The sequence below is a fragment of the Protopterus annectens genome, chromosome 11.part0, assembly GCF_019279795.1.
Source record: "Protopterus annectens isolate FY-2018-M chromosome 11.part0, PAN1.0, whole genome shotgun sequence".
Taxonomy (NCBI): domain Eukaryota; kingdom Metazoa; phylum Chordata; order Ceratodontiformes; family Protopteridae; genus Protopterus; species Protopterus annectens.
In genome coordinates this window covers 562,157,228-562,172,992 of record NC_056745.1, presented here as the reverse complement: position 1 = coordinate 562,172,992, position 15,765 = coordinate 562,157,228, and the positions used below count along the sequence as shown (strand labels likewise).

Below are 15,765 nucleotides of genomic sequence, written 5' to 3'. Positions count from 1 at the left end.
GCCATAGCTCGCTCACACCTTCTTTCATCCCTTCTGTATGCATCCCCTCTACTCTCGAATTTGAACAAGACTGTCCTTAACAAACTCTCAATTTGCTACAACCACATTGCCAGGTTTGCCACTGGGCTGCCTTTTAGGACACATTATTGCATCAATCTAAATCAGCTTGGTTGGCTTGAACTACCCAGCCTAATCCAGTATAACCAACTGATTATGGCCTATAAAATCCTCTATAACCCGGACAGTACTCCTGCCCTTAAAAATATTATCACCCCCTATAACAATCCTAGACCGCTTCGATCCTCTAACAAACTACTAATTCAGACTAGCAAAATTAATAACACAGCCGGTGATTCTCTCTTTGCAAACTCTGTAAATAGATCCTGGAACTCTCTTCCAGCTGATATTACCTTACTTTCCACCTTAGGTCAATTTAAAACTAGGCTCAAACAACATTTGTCACTTAAATGGCTATGTCATTGTATCAAGCCTGGCTAACTCTCTCTAGAATGTGTAAAAATCTGTTAACCAGTTTACTGTGTAATTTCATTTAATCCTGACTTGTGCTCAGGATTAACTGTAACTTGTGGAACTTGTTTAACTTGCTTACTTATGTAATCTCTGTAAATAGTCTGTTTGTAATATGTAATGCTGGTATTATGTAATGCTGTATCTGCTTACCCTTGGAGCTTTTCTCCCCGGGCCTCCGCTGAAAATGGACATGCATCCAGTCGGACTATCCCGGTCAACAAATGTAAAATAAAATAAATAAAATAAATAAATAAAATCAAATGCTAGCTTATCAATTTTCTCAAGGAAAGACCATGAGTCCTTACAAATCTGAGTTTCAAAAACAAGATATTTCTGTATTATAGAGTCAATAAACTTGGCACATGGATAGGTAGGAGAACCACGATCATCAACTAATGGTCTCATTAGAGGAGAAATGATACTTTTATGAAAATTTGGTATACCAAAAAGGTACGGAAACCTCGGGTAAGTAGTGGTCATGTAGTTGAACATTTTTTGTTCAATCCTACCTTCAACAAACATGTCCTCTATGCTGCTCTTTATAGATCTATATGCTCTATTAACCTCAGAAAGTGAATATGAAGGACTATCTAGATGATGAACCATGCGTTCATGGTAGTCTGAATTATCGAAGATTACCAGCCCGCCACCCTTGTCGAGCTTACAAATGCGTATATCTTGCATTCGTATATAATCAAGGTGTTCATGTTCAACTTTACTAATATGGCCATTCCTTTTAGGCTTATAAGTCTGCTTAACCCCTTGCCTGATGTCTAACTCGCACATCTGCTCATAGGAAAACCACAAACTCGAATTCCTTCTTGCATTTTACAAGCTGTCACCATAGTCACCAGAAACGATCAGTTATAAAAGGTCAACTTGTTAGAGCAGCCCGTATAGTGAGTCAAGATGATGACTTCCACAAAGAATGTGAACTACTTACGAGTAGGTTCACACATAGGGGATACCCTATAAAACTCCTTGATGAACTGGTTAAGGAAGTTACAGTTAAAAGACTTAATGGTATTTATAAACCCTTATTGACCATGAAACACCATCAGTTGAACCAAGGCACCAACACCGACTCACCTACAGAAGGGTGTACTGTAATCCACTTAGACAAACCTTCATACTTAGGTCCGAAATTTATTTTGACATTTAATCCATCTAGTTATCAATGTATTGAGAGTATAAAGAAAAATTGGGCATTATTCATGAGTAATCCCACTTTTGCAACTAAAGTTGGTGACCACCCCATCATTACATTTAGAAGGGGTAAGAACTTGAAGTCACTGTTACAACAATCTCTTTCTAACTTTACGAGAACTGTTGGCATGTACAAATGCCAAGGTTGCAATTACTGTAAATATATAATAGAGACTAATAGAATCACTATACAGAACTTTCAATGCAAGTTAAGGAGCAGGTATAATTGTAACTCCAAAATGGTGGTGTATATGGTAGTATGTCAAGGTTGTCCTGCGTTCTATGTTGGAAAACTGAGCGTAGGCTCCGTGAATGCATTTATGAACATCAATATGCAATAACTAGGAACAAATTGGGCAATGCACTAGCCAAACATACTTCAAAATATAAGAATCAAAGTTTCAAATTTTTAGTAATAGACCAGGTGAACAATGACAGAAGGGAGGCACCCTTACACCTCTTGTTAGAAGAATTAGAACTAACCTGGCAAATCAAACTGAATGCTTGTACCATCCCAGGTCTTAATGAGTCCTGCTCTATAAGTAGCATTCTTAAATTGAAAAGTTTGAAAAGGTGAGGGTAAGATATCATGGTTAAGTAACTTCCTTGGCTTACCATTAATGAACTGTGTATACACCTGCTGTAATTTGCTTAGATACATTTGTTAGTTTTATTTTATCTGTTATATAGGTTTAAAATTTTAGTATGAATTTTGTTTTGTGAACTTCTGTTCACTTTTACTGTGTCAACTTTTAAGTTTATGCTTTTGTTATGAAGCTTCTTTAGTGTGTTTGATAATCGCTGTTTTAGTTATTCATGGAGGGTTTTGCATAAAAGTTTTCTTTGTGCTTACTTCATGGTGCATGCTAACAATTAATGCAGCAGCCCTAATTAATCACCTTAATTAAATGTGGGTTATGATAGGTTCATTACACTAGTTTAAATGCTTTTAAAGGAAGTTTTAAAAGGTTTTTTGTATGTCTGAAAAAGTCTGCACACAGTGCAGATGAAAAGCGCTTCATTAAATTGTCTTCTGGTGAATATTAGCTTTTGACTTCGCTTAATACTGAAAACCTTTGTTTGGATACTTTGGTGTTTATATCTGTTTACATATCCCAAAGCATACCTGACACCAGTCCCCTGCATAATATCTCTAGATGACAGGTCATCTCTGCACTCGCCAAGGCCAAAAACACAGCCTCAGAGGGACCAGATAATAATCCATGGTTGTTTACTAAACAATCTAAAACAAGACCTAGCAGACCCACTTAACTTTCTCTTTAATCATAGCTTGAGAACTGGCTATGTTCCTGCAGAATGGAGAAGAGCAATAATAATCCCCCTGCACAAAGGGAGGCCATCAACTGACCTTGGGACCTACAGACCCATAATTCTAACCAGCCTCATCTGCAAGGCCATGGAAAGAATTATCATGGACCTTATTAACAAGGAAATAGTTGACCTCCAAACACTGGACCCAACTTAATTTGGCTTTCTTAAGGGTAGTTCATGCATATTAAACCTGGTGGACTTCTTTGAGAATGTCACCAAAGCCATGGACAAAGGTAAGACAATGCACACAGCCTATCTCGATCTTGCCAAGGTTTTTGACACAAGTCCCCAGTCTGGCATCACTGAGAAACTCTCTCAGATAGGGATAAACCCTTACATTACTAGATGGGTAGCCAACTGGCACATCGACAGAACACACACTGTCAAACTTGGTGAATCCACCTCCACCAGCAGACCTATCACCAGTGGAGTACTGCAGGGGTCTATGCCGGGCCAATTGCTGTTTGGCATCTATTTATCAGAAGTACAGGCCAAAGCAGACAGCCTTTGCCTCACCATGTTCACTGATGATTGGAAACTGGGAGCAATCATTGAGTCCCCCAATGATGTCAACATACTATACGAAGGGCTAACACAAACAAACGGCTGGTGCCAAAGCCATGGTCTAAAACTAAATGCAAAAAAAGCATTATCATTCCCTTGAGCAAAGTGGACTTCCCTACAAATTATAGTACTGACAGCCTAGATTGTGACATTAACAGATCATGCTGGAAAGACAGATACGTCTCCCAGAGACTCCCTATTCACATTAAACAAAGCTCTTCACTGACCCTATTCAAACACATTCTAGATAATTGGATGGGAGACTGCAAATTCGGCACTGGGGAGGGACAGGGGGAGGCGGTGTTTATCACAGACCTACTGTGTTCATAAATTCATTCTGCAAATTACCCAAAAAAGAACAAATGGGATAACTGGGATTAACACGGTTAGGCTTGTAAAAGCTCTAGGGCCGCTAGTCTAGCAACCTCCTCCTCCTTCTTCTTTCGCCTTTTCCCGGTTAGGGGTCACCACAGCGGATCACCTGTCCGCTCATGATTGGCTGTGGAGTTTTACTGTGTCAAGTTGCCAGCCCAGCGCCCAACCTTCCACAGAAGGGGCACACACTCACACCTAGGGCCAATTTAGAGTGTCCAATTCACCTACACCATGCCTTTGGGATCTGGGAGGAAACCGGAGCACCTGGAGGAAACCCATGCGACCACAGGGAGGACATGCAGACTCCGTACAGAAGGCACCCCAGCCGAGGATCGAACCGGAGAATCTCTTGCTGTGAGATGGCAACGCTAACCACTGCACCACTGTGGCTGCCCAGCCTACCTCCTATGAATCTATAAACCTGTGAAAGTGAAAGGAAAGAAATGAGAAAGTTATTTTCAACAGCAATCTGGCTGCAACATCAGGGAAATATGCAGAGGTCCCAGCACATAAAGTGGTTGGATCCTGTAATGGATATGGTACAGGTTAAAATAGATGATTAATAGATAAACTGAGTGAGAGGAAGGCTGGAGAAGCTTAAGTAAGAGGATGTAGGATTAGTCATTAAGGCAGTCGTAAGGTGTCACTGTATGGTTTGTGGCTCAGTAGAGGTAAATAATGAAAAGATGTGATGTGATGTGAAAGGGGAAGGAAGAAGTGTGAGAGAAAAATCAAAGTACTGAGCCAGGAAATGTTGAAGGGGAATTGCAGGGTGGAATAAAAAATAAGCCAGTGTTGCTTGGTAAGGAAAAAGAAAAGAAAAGTAAGTGGTTTAGGGAGAAAGAATGGCAGAGCCATAGGCTGCAGACATATCAGTGCAGTGTCCTGAAAGGACGACATTATTTTGTTGGTGGATGTACTGGGGGGATGCAGAAAGGACATCTTTCATTATTTAGTTTCAGTGTACTGGTTATGATAATCACTTTGTGGTTCACAGAATCTTTGCTTATGTTTAGTATTATACTAGGCTTTAAGTTTTCAGAGGATGTTTGGGATGAATATGCAAAGGGTTGCTAGAGCAAGATGGGGTGGCTTTACTGTGACAATTAGCAAACTTGTAAGTGGTCTGTTGATAACCTTACTAGCAAGCAAGCATGTATCTGGAGTGCTGGACAAATCTAATATATCTTTTTGTATTACAGTTATGTTTCTAGATCACTTCAAGGTGTTTTGTATTGGGTACATAGTAAACAAATAGGCATTTTGGAACCAATATTTTAATCTGTAGATCTGGGCAGTACTGTTTCTATTTTTTTTTATTCAATGGGTCACTTTTGAATGAAAATGCTTTATGCCGAATATTCTAGCGGATAGGATGACACAATGTTCAATAAAAGAGGGACATATTTAGTTAAATAAGACCATGAACAGTTCAGTCAATCCATTTAAGCAGAACAGAACATTCCCATATTTAAGAAAACTTGATCCTTGGGTGGTTGCACTACAAGAAACACATATGAATGATCAGGAAAATGATGTGTTAATTAGAGGGCATTGGCCTTGGGGGGGGGGGGGGGGGCAGCTTCTTCTTTTTTTTTTTTTTTTTTTTTTGATGGACAAGAAGAAGAGGAATGATTTTAGTTCCTAGGCTTTGACTTCAGACACCTGGAAATTTATGTTAAGTGAGAGTAAAAGGTTATTTGGGAGCAACCTTGCATAAATACATAGTGTCTGTGTTATTCTGGGAACAACACTAGCTGAGGTTCAGAGAATGCTGAAAAAAATTACTGGATGTCAAAGGGAGTTCCAGCATATATGGGGGACTGGAACTGTATGGGTAGTGTAACAAAAGCGAGAGAAGGGCACAGAATGACGTTTGTAACAAGAACAGTTGGGACCGTAGCTGCACACTCAAAAGTAATGAGTCCTACTTCAGTTTCATACATTAAGCAATCAGATCCTCAATCTACACATTATTTGTGCAGCTGTAGACAGGGATCATGTACAGATGAAATATATCTAACAACATGTTTCTTTAGTTAAGGAAGTTAAAGTGCATACAATATTTAAGTTTTGTACACAGAAGTGAGATCTTTTCTTAGTTGATGACTTGCCATGCTACATAAAGTGCTTTCAGCCATTTGTGGTGTGACAAAATATGGAGCCCCTTTGACCAGCACAGTAAAGGCACACAGAATTCCTCCCATCCAAAAAATCCAAATAATATATATTTTCTTCTTTTTCAGCTGAGGTATACAAAGCCAAGGCTGATCATGATGCCCTGGTGGTCTTTACATCATGTTAGGAAAAAGAGCAAGTCCTGTGGACATTGTGGAAAATCAATGCGTTGACTGCAGTTGCTATTTAATTTATGCTTAAATGAGATTACATTATCTTGGATTGCACTGATTTCATTGAAATCTTGGAATTAAAAGCTGAACAGATAACCTAATTAGATAAGATCATGAAATCATCTTATAAAGCAATCAATCGACTAGTCTGTGAAATAATGGGCAACAGACTGAATATTCTTCCTAAAATTATAAAAACTGCTGTTCTCTAGCCTGGCCTTAAGTTGTCCCTAGATACACTAATGGACAAACAAATCTTTTTCAACAAGTGATCTGGCATACCTGCTAATATATCTGGCCTTTGCTAATACATATGCACATATTCGTGAAAACTAGAAAAGAGTAATGCTGCTTTGCCTAGTCTTAAATTTTTCTCTTTGGGTAGGCACACTATTTTTAGTACCACACAGTGATTACTACTAAAATTACTGCAAACTAATGATGTCAGAAATAATAAAAATATTAGCATGTCAAACAGTTCAAATGAATTCAGCAATAAAGTGTAATAAATAAAACAATTCTAATGTTACATCGTCAATGTAAAAGCCTGATGTGATAGAAATACGAGGATATGGAATGCTGTAGGAAAAAATAATATATACCAGTGTGTCTGTGTGTCCATAATGGCAGACTTTTCCATCACAGTGCTGTTTACTGGTCTAAATTCTCTTTCTGTTTTCTGATCTTCTGTCTTCTCAAGAGTATGTACCACATACAGTGACATTTCTTTCTGTGTATTCCAGACAACCATGTGATCTGCAGATGGTGCTGCTGTGTATCTTTCCTCAGGATAGGCTGAATCTTCATAATGTAATAAATTTCTTGATCGAACTGTGAAATAAAGAAAAGTAAGGCTATAACTGCTAGTTAATGTGTACACTATAATCAGTGTGCTACCACATCAATGTCAATTAAAATCAGTGCTCTTTATCCACTTTAATGTAGGCTCTAAATTACTGAACACCTGAGATCAAGGTTACTGCAGTGGGTGCTGAGATTATTTTGTCTAAACTTGCCCTGCACCGGGGGAAAAAAAGCTAATCTGATTTTTAAACAGACAATGAACTATTCAGATGCATAACACATAGTCTACTCTGAAAGTAAAAATAAATAAATAAATAAAACAAAATTAAAAAAAATCATCTGACCCAGGAGCAAGACTGTAATGCAGTACTGCTTCTGGTTCAGACAGAAAGTAGCATGTGACACATACTAGGCACATCATATGCCTCTACCTCAACCCGGAAGACAGTCAGTGTGTACAAGGATCTGAAATACAGTGCAGAAGGCAGTCTGCATGCAAAGGAAGTTTTCGCAGAAAGGGGTTATTTTGGGTTGGTACTTATGTGAAAGCAACTGACTACTACTACAAAAGCATTTGTTAAATAATTATAGTTAATCAATCATCAGGGCAATGAGCATTTGTGTGCATGTATATATGTGTGTGTGTGTGTGTATATACAAGCTGAGGTATATTGCTATGACTAGACTTTATTTAACTTAATCACAGAATCTGAGACGTTGCCATCAGAAAGCAATTATTATGCATGAATGATGACACGGACAGGGTCTGTATGCAAAAGTGACTAACCAATTATATCACTTAATCAGAACAATCATCGATATAGATTGTAACAGGAAGCGTGTATGTGAATACATACATGTGCTTATGCACATGCGTGCATCTCTGTTGGAAAACAAGTTGAAATATTGTGGCATAAGCACATTTGTGGTAGAATTTCTTTTACTTCATCAGACTCCAACAAAAGGAGGTGACCCAAATATGAAAATGGTTATTCTATTAGAAAAGGTGCACACAATCTGTCTCTTAAAGTAAATAACCACAACTATCATTTGATGACAAAAAATGCTGACCTAATGGACGGGCAGTCAGTGTATGAAAAAAAGATGTTTATCTACTCACCATGACATTCCATCTATGTTGTCCATTTTAATTTTTCTCAATAACTGGGTTCAGATTAGACCCTTGGATCCAACTTTGACGCTTTTTACAGCTTGTGGATACTGGAAACTCGTGAGCTCCACTCTTATCCATAATGTTCTAGTCCCCTACCATACCTCAGATCTTGTTTGCTGGCCTTACAGTTTCATAGACCATTAGAAACAACACCAGGATGAGAAACCAACACCTGCAGATCAAAGGCAGGAACATCGGTAGCCTTATTTTCTTTTCATTCTTCCAGAAGTCGCAAACTAAATGGTAGGAGGTTGGAGGGAGGGGAGTTGAGTAAGAATTAAATTGGACAACACAGATGGAACATTATGGTGACTACATAACTTCTTTATTTTCATTCATCTCTCAACAACTGGGACAGAGTCCCCAGATATCCGAATCCCAGGAGGACTCTAAGGAAAGATATTCCTGAACACTTTTGAGCTGAAGGCTGCTCTTCCCCTCGAGACCAGATCCATTTTGTAACAAATAATAAAGGTATGAGGATTAGCCAAAGTTGCAGCTGCACAGACATCATCCATGGAAGACCTAGATAAAGATACTGGTAAAGTTGCCATACACCTGGTTGAATGGGTTCTCATAGGTTTTGGCAAAGACAAACCCAGTTTGCTACGGACAAAGGAAATGCAATCAGTTAACCATTTGGCTAAAGTTACTTTCGTAACTGGCTTGCACAATTTCGATTCGAAACAATTAATTGAGCATCTGTTTTTTTTTTTTTTTTTAATTCTTTGCTCTATTTAAACATAAATGTAATTTGTTTGTGAACATCCAACAAATGCAACATGTATTCTCCTTTGTTGGTGAAATTTGGAAAGAAAACGTACAGTTTTGTACCTACCATAAATGTAGATGTTCGAAGATCCACATTGCTGCAGTCCTTACACTTGGGTAGTCCGCTGTCCTCGGTCGGCCCGAATATCAAAGTATAAGGCTGACGTCGGTCAAGGCGCACTAGACTGACATCAGGACGTCAGGGTACAAATGCGCATGACCGACGTCATATCCTCAGTCTTTTCTTGCCCCAGATGTCAGAAGGCCCTAAAAAGAAAGGTCAAAACCAAAAGACAGCAAACAACCAACCAACCACCCTTGCACTAATAATATGTACAATATACACAATATTTACAACCCAACCCACACAACCGCCTCTAAATACAGAGGGGAAGGAGGGAGGGTAAATTGGACTGCAGCAATGTGGATCTTCGAACATCTACATTTATGGTAGGTACAAAACTGTACTATGTTCTTCATCTCACATTGCTGCAGTCCTTACACTTGGGTAGAATCCCAAAGCAGAGGTTAGGGAGGATGGCAAAGCTATAAAGCAGGAGGAGCTGCCAAAATGCCCTGTAAAATTGCAGTGGCAAAACCAGCCCTAGATTTAGAGTAAAGTGGAAGGTGATAATGCTTAGAGAAAGTATGCACTGAACTCCAAGTAGCTGCTTCCAAAATATCCTTAGTTGCCACCCCCCTTAAAAAAGCTGTCGAAGTGGCAGTAGCCCTAGTGGAATGAGGCTTAATCCCAGCTGGAATCTCCTTGCCATGATGGGAATAACAGAAAGCAATGCAAAACCCAATCCACTTAGAAATAGTTTGTTTTGATACAGGCTTGCCCTGAGAACTCAAAGCAAAAGAAACAAATAACTGCTGAGACTGCCTGAACCCCTTAGTCCTGCTCAAATAATATAGCAACTGCCTGTGTACATCTAAAGTGTGCAAAATCTTTTCCCCTTTATTTTGGGGATTTGCATAAAAAGTAGGCAAATGAATAGTTTGGTTTAAAGCCACACTAGAAACCACTTTAGGCATAAAGGAAGGATTAGTACGCAAAGATACCCTATCCTTATGGAAAATTAAGAAAGGCTCAACCGCCATAAGGGCCTGCAATTCAGAAACCCTTCTTGCAGAGGTAATGGCCAACAAAAAAGCAGTCTTCCATGATAAATACTTCAACTCGGCAGTAGCTGCAAGCTCAAAAGGTTGTAGAGTGAGTTTCTCCAACACAAAATTGAGATCCCAAGCAGGAGTAGGAGCTCTACGTGGGGGTCTTATATTCTTTGCCCCTCTAAGAAATTGCTTGAACAAAGGATGAGAAAACAATGGTGGGTCACAGTCATAGTGAGCCGAAATTGCTGCAGCATGAACCTTAATAGAAGAGAAGGACAAACCTTTGTCCAATAACTCAGTAAGATATTGAAGGGCCACACTCAAATTAGGCTCAGAAACATCAAAATCCTTTGCTGCACTCCAAAATAAAAATCTCTTCCATTTATCTGCGTACACTTTCCTTGTACTAGGCCGTCTAGCTTCCAAAATCACATTCAAAACTTGCTGTGGAAGTTGAGACCCTCTATGGTTCAAAACAGAATATGCCAGGCTGTTAGGTGAAGAGAGTGAAGCTTGACATTGAGTAAATGGCTGTCCTCCTGAGACAACAGGTGTGGAATCGAAGGCAAAGGCCATGGAGGCTCCCGAACCAGACTTCTCAGTAATGGGTACCAGTGCTGTCGAGGCCAATCTGGAGCTATTAAAATCATCCTTGGCTTGTCCTGTCTGACCTTTAGAAGTACCTTTGGGAGGAGAGGCAGAGGTGGAAAGGCATACACATGAAGATTGCTCCAATTGAAAGAAAGAGCATCCACTTTCCAAGCTGTGGGATGAAACCTTTTCGTGCAAAACTTTGGCAGCTGGTGGTTCAGTGGAGAAGCGAACAGATCTATGTCTGGAGTTCCCCATGACACTGTCAATTTCTGAAATACATGAGGATCCAATTTCCACTCGTGGGGATCCATAATTCGTCTGCTCAACACATCTGCTAAGGAGTTCTGTGCTCCCGGCAGAAACCTTGCCTGAAGATTGAGCTGTAAACTGAGAGCAGTCTCCCACAAAATCATTGCTTGTCTGCATAGAGGATAAGAATGTGTTCCCCCTTGCTTGTTGATGTACCACATGACAGTGGTGTTGTCTGTTAGAATCAACACCTGTCCTGGAAGAAGTAAATCCTTGAAAGCTATTAATGCAAACTGGACTGCTAACATCTCCTTCAAGTTGATATGTAGATGCTGTAGTCTGGCAGGCCACTTGTCTTGTATCCACTTTCCATTCAGATGAGCTCCCCAAGCTTTGTCTGAGGCATCTGTCGTTAGAATCTGACTCGCCTCTGGCCGGGTCACAGAGAGTCCCTTGTTTAGGTGACATTCCTGAGCCCACCACAAAAATTCCTTTTGAATGCAAGGTATTATTTGAATGACAGTGTCCAGATCCTGGCAGTGCTGTGTCCATACATTCTTGAGATACCATTGTAGCTTCCTCATATGCAGTTTGGCATTGGGAAGCACCAGAATACAAGATGCCATGAACCCCAAGGCTTGAAGGACTGTCCTTGCAGTCAGCCTGGACTGATGAGACAATTGATGAAAGTAAAGGGAAAGATTCTTTTGTTTGTCCGGGGTCAAAAAGGCCATCTGGGATGCTGTATTCAGTCTTACACCCAGAAAGCACATGTCCTGAGAGGGTACTAGACTGGACTTTATTTCGTTCACAGAATACCCCAGGCATCTTAGCACTGCTATCACATATTCCAGATGATGAAGAAGCTCGTCCCTTCCTTGAGCCAGAATCAGGCAATCGTCCAAATAAGGATAGATCTGTATTCCTGTTAACCTGAAGAAAGCTATCACTGGAGCCAGAACTTTCGTGAACACTCTGGGTGCAGTAGATAAGCCAAAGGGCAATGCAGAGAACTGATAATGAGAAGTCCCAGCCCGAAAACGCAGATACTTCCTGCAACTCAGTCTGATAGGAACATGAAGGTAAGCCTCTTTGAGATCCAAAGTTACCATCCAATGATCTTTGCCCAGCAGAGGTAAAAGCTGTTGTAACGTCAACATTTTGAACTTGGGAATGTCCAGATAAGTGTTGAGGATAGATAAATCCAAAATTGGTCTCCACGTGTTCCCCTTCTTTGGTACTAGGAACAGGCGAGAATAAAATCCTAGGCCTACTTCTGGCATAGGGACCGGCTGTATGGCCCCTATTTGAAGTAACAGAGAAATTTGTTTGTGAGCCTCTATTCTTTGCTGAGGAGGAACGTCTGGCATGCCTTTGAAAGGAGGCAAGGTATGGAAATAAAACCTGTAACCTTGGTATATAATATCCAGTACCCATCTGTCTTGGGTAATTAAACTCCAATTTTCCTTGAAAAGTGCCAACCTCCCTCCCAAAGGTGCTGCCAGGCAGAAGGCTCTGGCAGCTGAAAGGTAGGTCATTGGGTCTGTTTACGAAAGGACTGACCCCTGCCCTCACCCGAAGACTGTGCAGGTGAACTCCCTGTTCTAGGCCTGAAAGAGCCCTGAGCTCTGCCCCTACCACGTCTAGATCTACCCCTAGACTGGGAATCATAAGAAGGATACGTCCACCCCTTGGTAGGCCAATTTCTACTAAATTTCGGAGGCTGAACCTGCAAAAAATCTTTAACAGTCTGCATAGACTTAGCCTTGTCTTCCATTTTCTTCAAGACTGCCTCAACAGGTGAACCAAACAACACATCAGATTGTAAAGGAGCATCTAAAATCCTTGTCTTAACATGGTCAGATAAATTCTGGTCCCTCAGCCAGGCGTGCCTGCGAAGAACTGACCCAGTGGCAGCCACCCTAGACGAGGCCTGTACAGCATCAAAACCACATTGCAAAGAATGCTTACCCACCTGTTCAGAAACATGGACTAAATCTTGTAACTCTTTACACTCAATACCTTCCGCCAGAGCATCTACCTTAGACTTCAAATGAGAAAGTAGATAGTTTTGGTATTTCAACATATGAAACTGGCAATTCAAAGCCCTCATAGCAAGTGTGGAAGAAGTATAAACTTTCTTTCCCCATCTATCCAAAGCCCTGGCCTCTTTATCTGGAGGAACCGGATTTTTAACAACAGAAGCCTTAACACCCTTAGGCCCCTGACTAACAGTTTCTGGGTCCGCCCTAGGACTCTTAAAAAGATACTTATGAGCTTCAGGCACCCTGTAATACCTATCCGGTTTAACAGGAGCAGGAGGCAAGGAATCAGGATTAAGAGAAGCCTCTGCAAACACATCTTCCACAACATCCAGAACAGGAGGTATAGCCAAAGGCCTATGCTGGGGTAAAAACAAAAATTCCCTAAGCCTTTTCCTGGAATCAGAGAAGTCCTGACCTTCCCACTTAAAATGCTCCCTCATGGAATGAAGAGTCTCTGAAAAAGAAAAATCCTCAGGAGGAGAAGCAGAAGGAGTAGAATCATCCACATCAGAATCAGAATAAGGAGAATACTCCTGCAAGTCTTCAGCCGAAGACTCTGACACATCCGAAGCCTGCTCAAAACTCCCCAACTCTGGTTCCACCCTAGGCCTCTTATCAGGAGGGGGCATAGAACCTCTGATCAAGGTAATTAAATCTTCTGCCATTTTAAGCATGTGCTTCTTGGGCACAGAACCTGAAGAACTAGGAGTGACACCAACAGAAGCTAAAGCAGACCTGCCTCTGGGAGAAGCCTTGGAAACAGAAGGAGAGGGCCTAACCACCCTAGGAAGGGAGGGGAGTACAGTAACCTGAGAAGCCCCCTCAGCCTGGCCTGCTTCCTGAGAGGCCACATCCTGCAAAATCAAAGTTTCCCCCTAGGACTCCAGAGAAGCCTCCGGCGGAACCACCGGTTCCACTGACGCCTCTAAAGAACCGGCGTCCGGTACGGACGACTCTTCTTGTCTGGGTTTAGCTGCCTTGTCTTTGCGCTTCTTCGAAGAAGCGGGTGTCGGAACATCCGACGGCATATTATAATTGCACCGCTTCCCGAAGACTAACCTGGCACAATCTAATCTTCTCTTAATAGTGCGCTTATTGAATCTAGCACAAAAGCGACACCCAACAACGTCGTGCTCAGGCCCTAAACAAGGAATACACAAAGTATGGTAATCTCTATGCGGTATCTGTTTCCCACAAGAAATACAGTTATTCACTTTTTCTGACATCCGGTAAACCACTGAGGCAAGAAAAAACTAAAATATTCCCCAACGGGGTACTTAGCCAACTTTGACTCGGTCTGAAACTCCGAATTCGAAAAATTTCAGAACGCCGAACGGCACTTGCAACGCTGCTTCTGCATCGGACCATGCGGCAAAAAAGACTGAGGATATGACGTCGGTCATGCGCATTTGTACCCTGACGTCCTGATGTCAGTCTAGTGCGCCTTGACCGACGTCAGCCTTATACTTTGATATTCGGGCCGACCGAGGAAAGCGGACTACCCAAGTGTAAGGACTGCAGCAATGTGAGATGAAGAACATCTGGAAGATTATTAGACTGATTCGTATTGGATTAAGACACCACCTTAGGAAGAAAGGAATGGTTGGGTTCGTAGTGATACCATCTCTCTATGAAATTTTAAATAAGGAGGCTTAGGAGACAAGAACTGAAGTTCAGAGACTTTATAAGCATAGGTTATAGCTATCAAAAAGATAGTTTTCCAGATTAAAAATTTTAGTTCAAATTTTGCTGACAGTTCAAAAGGAGACTGAGTCAAACCTTGTACAACTAAATTCAAATCCCATGGCAGAGCTGAATCTTTAAAAGGTGGTCTCAGAAGAAGGGTACCCCTAATAAAAAGGCCTTACAAAGTATTGAGGAAGCTAAGGTGGAATTGTCAACTATTATATGAAAATTAGAAATGGCAGCTAGTTGTACTTGAATAGTGGGGGAACTAGCCCCTTCATTAATTGTAGCCACAAAGTCCAGAACTTTATTTATTGGTGCTGAAATAGGGTAAATTTATTTTTGTTGTACCCAACAAACAAATATTTTCTATTTACTTCTGTAAATCTTCATAGTGGAAGTTTTATGGAAAGATAAGAGAATGTGACAGATGGGGAGGACAGCCTGGGTTGTCTGGCTGTCGATACAAATGTTGAAACAATGCGATCAGCTTAGACTGATCATGTCTGGGTGAGACAGGAAGTCTGGCATTGGATCTAGAATCCATGTAGGGTGAACTAGATGAGGTCAAAGAAAGGGGAACCAAATCCAATGAGGCCAATAAGGAGCAATGAGAATGACTGCTCTTCAACTGAGATGCTTTCTCGAGAAACTTGGGAATTAGAGAGGTTGGGGACAGGCATACAGGAGATTAGGGGGCCAATCATGGAGGACAGTGTCTCTCGGTGATTCCCCCAGTAGGGGGATCAGCACAAAGAACATGCTGCACTTGTTGTTGAGGGGAGATGCAAGGAAGACAGAGCAAGGTTGGCCCCACTGGTGGAACATCCTTTCCGCAACTAGCATGTTGAGAGACAACTCAGGAGGCAATAAAATGGACCTGCTCAACTTATCGGCTATCATGCTGGATTTCCCCGGAATGTGCGTTGCTATCAGAAATTGACTGGATGAGATCACCCATTGCCAC

At 41.2% G+C, this 15,765-nt stretch overlaps 1 protein-coding gene across 1 annotated transcript in view; it reads right to left on the bottom strand.

Moving 5' to 3' along the window:
- Nucleotides 1–15,765, bottom strand: part of CREB3L2 (cAMP responsive element binding protein 3 like 2) — a 2,450,910-nt gene that overhangs the window by 240,859 nt on the left and 2,194,286 nt on the right. Inside the window, exon 10 of the mRNA XM_044087227.1 lies at nt 6,962–7,190. Within this exon, the coding sequence (XP_043943162.1) occupies nt 6,962–7,190 (229 nt within the window). The remainder of the gene's footprint in view (nt 1–6,961; nt 7,191–15,765) is intronic.